This window comes from Arachis ipaensis, chromosome B10 (assembly GCF_059453495.1).
Source record: "Arachis ipaensis isolate K30076 ecotype BB chromosome B10, ASM5945349v1, whole genome shotgun sequence".
In the NCBI taxonomy this organism is placed as follows: Eukaryota; Viridiplantae; Streptophyta; class Magnoliopsida; order Fabales; family Fabaceae; genus Arachis; species Arachis ipaensis.
The window spans coordinates 139,527,477-139,533,367 of NC_142435.1; the positions used below are offsets into that span (position 1 = coordinate 139,527,477).

The window sequence follows — 5,891 nt, forward strand, 5'->3', positions numbered from 1 at the left end:
AACTTTTTCATACACAAAAACCCCACCTTTTCCATGCAATTCCCCCCCCCCCCCCCCAATCCATTAAATTATATCATCATTCCAAATAATAATAATAATGGACTAGATAGTCACTCTTTGATAATATCACTTTTTTTGAAAAAAAAAATCATATAAAATATAATTAAAAAATATTATGTGTAAATCATTTGTAAAGTAATAATAATAATAATAATAATAATAATAATAATAATAACTTCTTAAAGAATGCAAACAGAGAATCATATTCAAATTTATTTGTGGCCCATACTACATGCCAGTGCTGGAAACCCACTAATTAGGGGCTATAGTATATCTTAAACCTTATATAATGATTAATTATTTATATGAAGAAGATATTAAAATTAACATTGATTTATTATATATACGGTGTATTCCATCCTATCCAAACTATAGCAAAATAATATTTATTTTGCAATAATAGAGTAATAATTATTAAAGTGTGATGATGAAATGGGAAAGAAGTAGTTGCACTATATACTGAAAGTACACCACTTAAGTAGATTTGTTCAAACTTTATACATACACCAATAATCTACATTATCATCATAAGCATAAATTGCAAAAAAGAAACTGATACTTTGGTAGAAAAACAAAAAATAAATAACTTGATCTAAGCCTAATGATCTTTCTTTTGATCTCATCATCATGAAATTTCACCCTTACATAATAACGGTTCTAAATTGCAATATTGCCATTGCAGTTGTGGCAGTTTAAAACCATGCATGTATATATATAAATTAATTAATAATGTCCAAAATCATTTTCTTAATTCAATAAGAATATATATAGTGTTCAATGAAAATGGTGGTGATTCTCAGTAGTAGGCCATGGCCAAAAATTCTGGTGCTGCTCATCAATGTTGTGGAACATGTTGCAAAAGCCTTCATCTTGAAGATCTGATCTTGAAGAAGATGAACATTGAAGAAGCTGTGTTATGCTTGCTGGCTTAAGAGAATTATTTGGTAGAACAAGACTTTTATTATTATTATTATTATTATTATTGTTATTATTATTATTATTATGAGAAGAAGACACTGGACTATTCATCACTGGTGTTCTTGAAAGATCCAAGTTCATATCTGAGCTATTATCACTTCCATTGTTGCTCCAAGAACCCTCATTTTCTTTCTTTAGGGTAATCATTGTTCCATTTTCACACCATTCCCTACTACCCTTTAGAGCTTCTAGCTGCAAATTCATAAACACCATTACAAATAAAGTAAACATAAAAAATACTATATACACGTCAAAAATAATTATTAAAACAAGTAATGTGTATTTATGTATAAATATAGTTATTTATATTTTTAATTTATTTTTATATTAACAATTAATTTAATAATTTTTTATATGTACACTTAATATATAGCTATTTCATAATATATAAAACCTAGCCATGGTTTTAAATGATTAAAAAACCGCAGATAAAAAAGTAATAACATTGCAAAAACCGAATTAATAATAATAATGATTATATTTTAGTTCTATTTCCCATGTGGAGAGCTCCAGCCCAACGACTTTTATTTTTATTTTTATTTTTTTTATTATTACTAATGAATATATAGCATAGTTGGAATCTAACTATGGCAGAGACTCAGAGGATTCAATAGAAAAAGAGAAACAAAGATTACTATTAAAATGTAGTTCTGATTTCTGGGTTCTGACACTGCCACACACATACACTGTGTATAAATTGTACTCTTCATAAGAATGATCAACTAACAATCAAGCACACACTTGATGATGGAATCAGTTACTTTATAAATCAACTATGTGTATGATGTGAACATATATAATTCAATCAATAAAATCAAGTTCATCAAGTTATATATATAAAGAAATTTTTTTTTTCTAAACGGGAAAAAAAGAGTATTAATAGCTTACTTTTCTTCAAACATAAAATCATCCATCTACATATATTATAAAATCCTTAGTTTTTCTGAAATAACAAATATAATATAGCAATTAGAAATGAAAAAGAGAAGTCTGATTATTATTATTGTTATTGAAATAATAAAAAGAAACACATAGAATAAAAAAACATTTTGATTGAAGCCTCAGAACTCAATGATTGAGTAATTGAATCAAAGATCAAAGACACAAACCAATTATTCAAAATGGTACGAACTCATTCCAAACCAAGATCCGAAGAGGTTTTCAAGTACCTCTGGCCTTTTCCGAAACCAATTTAATGCATTAAAAGAAATATCTATCTACTATTGAAAATCATAACAGTAATAATGCTACTTCACCAGAATAAAAAATAAAAATAATACTATTCCACCAAAAAAATGAAATCCAATACATCATGGTAATAATAAATTCTAGATTTAAATTAAACAAGAATATTGTCAGTAAAAACTAAAAAGATCGATGAAATTTCTCAAAATACAAGAATTTTTAGCAAAAAATTATCAAAATTTACTGAAAATTAAAAAATATTTTATAAACAAACTCTACATGTATCATGATTCAAAATTGTTAAGACATATGAATGATTTTATCTATAACATTTATATTATTACCTCAGCGTGGAGCTTCTGATTCTGCGTTTTGAGGGAGTCGTTATCGGCCTTAACGGCATCAAACTGCTTCTTGAGGACCTCATACTCCTTCTCGAGCTGCTTGGTCTTCCACCTTGCACGGCGGTTCTGGAACCAAATGGCGATCTGGCGCGGCTGAAGCCCAAGGGCTTTGGCCAGCTGCATTTTGCGCTCGGGGTCGAGCTTGTTGCCGGCCTCGAAGCTCTTCTCCAGAGCCTTCACCTGCTCCATGCCGAGCCTCTTCTTCTTCTCCCCGATTTGGGATCCGTCGTCGGAGAGCTCATCGTCTCCGTGCAGTAGCGCTAACTCGTCAGCGCCGGCGCCGCCGCCACAGTTCTTGGTGGTGTCTATGCCTGAAAACGACATGGATCGCTTCATCCAAGAGCCTCCACCGCTACCACCACCTCCTCCTGCTGGAATTACAACAACATAAAAACATGTAACCGAAAAACGCGGGAAATTGAAATTAAAGAAGTTAGTTAGAGAAGTTGGTTAGAAATTACCTGGAAAGTGGTGGTGGTGAGGCGGGAAAGAGGGGAAGGCGGGGGCTGAAGGAGGAGTTGTACGGAGAGGGTGATGTTGTGGTTGTTGATGATCATGATGGAAGATGAAAGAGTGAGAAGGAGGGAACGCCATGTATGATTGTTATTGATTCATGCAATTTGTGGCGGTGATGAGATGGATTTGAAGGGATGGGACTTTGGTTTGGCTCTCACTCTCATGCTTCACAGAGGTTTCAGAAAGAGAAAGAGAGAGAGAGAGAGAGAAGAATAAGTCTATTGCATCCCAAATATTGGACCCCTTTTCACTGCCCATCCTGCCACCCCTCTATGCTACTCATACATATCCCAATTTCTCTCACTTTCTTTCTTTCTTTTTAAAAAAAATATATGCACATAATAAATTAAAATTAAGAGAAAGTCTAGGAGTCAGCAATTTTATTAAAATTTGGCTAATACTTAACTATCAAAAATAAAACGAATAATCATACACTGTTGAATATAATTTTTTACCATTAAATACACTTATAATAACTAATTGATAGCTATATATCATTATTTCTATTGCCCCTAACACTCCTCATAAATTAAATTGAAATTAATGTCAAATTTGTTAGAGTCCTCGTCAAGTCATTTTTTCTAGATTTTTTTCAATCACCTTGGATAGATATTAAAAATAATTATCAATTTAATTTTTTATATAAAATATATAGTAATTAATTTTTTCTGTAATAATATTTTTTATTTTTTTTTATTTTATGCTAAGTTTTTTACAGATAATAAAAATAATCATGTTTAAATCATAAAAAATTCTAATAATACTATAATTATATAATTATTAACAGTAGTCTTGTGTTTGATTAATTTTTGAGAATGAAAAATATCTGTCTAAGAGACTTAAGTGTGCAATATTCTAAAATCATTTAATTAGATTAATTTAGTTAATTTTTTCATAATTCTCTGGCATTATATTCTTTTAAAATTGGAGGATAATAAATTGTTGTTTTTTGTATTATTATATTACTATAAAATCACTTAGCTTCTTCTAAAAATTTAAATTCATAAAAAAAATAACATGAATAATTATATCTCTGACACTTTCTTTTAAATAAAAGTCTCTTTTAAATTTGTATGAATTTTTTGCATAGCATTTTTTTCTTTAATTTGTCTCTATTTTTTTTTCTTTTAGATTCGCTAAAGATCAAACTCTAAATTTTTCAGACGTAGAGCTTTAATATTATGAAATCACTCCTTCTAAAAGTTTAAATTAATAAAAAAAATAAAATAAATAATTATATTTTTAACATATATATAATAATTTTATTTTGTATATTTTTAAACATAACTTAGTGACAACTTAAAGACTTTAACCAATACAATCAATAGTTAAAATTCGTACAAAATTTATTTTTTACAACACTATTAAATGTATTTAAAAATTATGCAATATTTCTTAAGCTTTATATTGTTATGAGAATAAGAATAATGTAATAAATTAACTATTTTCATTTTAATTAAGATAAGATACTCTAAATTCAAATAAAATTAAATAACAATTGCTTAAGAATTTTATAATAGAATCTGATGATCCATAAGATTAAAAAAAATGTAAATCAAAGGAGGAATTTACTTACACAATAAGAGGAGCTAGGAATATAATATATTCTTTATGTATGAAATAATAATCAATGTAATGCGAGATTAATTAAGATGCATGACAGGTTTATAATCTCATATTCGATGGTTTTAGATTCAATCTTTTTTTCGTTAAAAAATATATCTCAAATAAAACATGAAAAAGATCCAAATATATAAGTGAAAAACCAAAAGAAGAATATTAGGAGATCAACATTTTTAGTAGTAAAAAAATATTTAATATTAATTCAAATGCAAAATAGATAAAAAAAAAAATGACATCTGACATTTCTCAAACCAAAAAGACTTGTCCAAATCATCTTTATATACAAGTATACAAGATTTATATTTTATGTATGCTTGGGATGAAAAGTTTTAGAGAAAAAGATAAGGAGGGCACAATTTTAATTTTTTATCTAAGCTAATTAATATTCTCTACTTAAAAAAATAAAAATGAAAGGAATATTACATTAAGAACTTTCTGCATAATATTTTGTTTTTCAAAATTTTAATTTACTGTGAAGGAAATGATTGCAATAATAATTCTGTGTTACCAATTAGCGAGCATTAAATAATGATATAATAATGTATATGTAAATTATTAATTAATATTGCATTGGAGTGTTGGAGATATCTACGCTTATATCAGATAAGTTAGAGTCCACATGAAAATGAAAAATTGGTTGAAACTCATCAATGATAGATTCGCTTAATGAAGTTCCGGGCCACACAAAGCAATTTTATAATATATAGAATTTTTGGCATTTTATTGCTCAGCATAGCCTGGAAAAATAAGAGATGGATTGGGATTTGATGGGATCATAATGATGATCATGCAAAGTTAAAGTTCGGTTATTAATCCATGTCAACATCAATAGACCAAGCAAGCCTAATCATAAAGAATAATATTAGCATAAAGCTTAATTGGTTTTCTATGGAGAGATCTCCATGTTGCTTCTTTCTGCTACCTATCTTGATGTGTCTACTGTGTCTAATGTATAATTGCATCATATATCTATATATATAGTGTGATTACATAATTGAGTTTATTAGATTCTGAATAACATATTTTTTATTAGCTCTTGTTGAGATTTTATAAATAAGATTTTATAAATTTAATTTTCATGTAACGTTAATAAAAAAAATTATATAAATGATTACTTTTGTATTA

At 27.9% G+C, this 5,891-nt stretch overlaps 1 protein-coding gene across 2 annotated transcripts; it reads right to left on the reverse strand.

Annotated features, from left to right (window-relative positions):
• Positions 1–534: 534 nt before the first annotated feature.
• LOC107624337 (homeobox-leucine zipper protein HAT7) lies at positions 535–3,409 on the reverse strand. Of its 2 annotated transcripts, none has more exons than XM_021113383.2 (3): positions 3,089–3,409; positions 2,568–2,995; positions 535–1,230 (listed from the first exon to the last, which is right to left on the reverse strand). In XM_021113383.2, the coding sequence occupies exons 1-3, from the start codon at positions 3,219–3,221 to the stop codon at positions 835–837; spliced, it is 957 nt and encodes a 318-aa protein (XP_020969042.2). In that variant the 5' UTR covers positions 3,222–3,409; the 3' UTR covers positions 535–834. The 2 variants fall into 2 exon arrangements, with proteins under 2 accessions (XP_020969042.2, XP_088340257.1); XM_088484131.1 differs by having other exon boundaries at positions 2,568–2,998.
• Between the last annotated feature and the right edge of the window lie 2,482 nt (positions 3,410–5,891).

Bases quoted from the DNA above. Each gene is read 5' to 3' on its own strand.
- LOC107624337 (XM_088484131.1), bottom strand. From the start codon at position 3,221: ATGGCGTTCCCTCCTTCTCACTCTTTCATCTTCCATCATGATCATCAA. The intron at 2,999-3,088 runs GTAATTTCTAAC...TTGTAATTCCAG, and splicing joins TCACCACCACCACTTTCCAG to CAGGAGGAGGTGGTGGTAGC. The intron at 1,231-2,567 runs GTAATAATATAA...ATGAATTTGCAG, and splicing joins ATCAGAAGCTCCACGCTGAG to CTAGAAGCTCTAAAGGGTAG.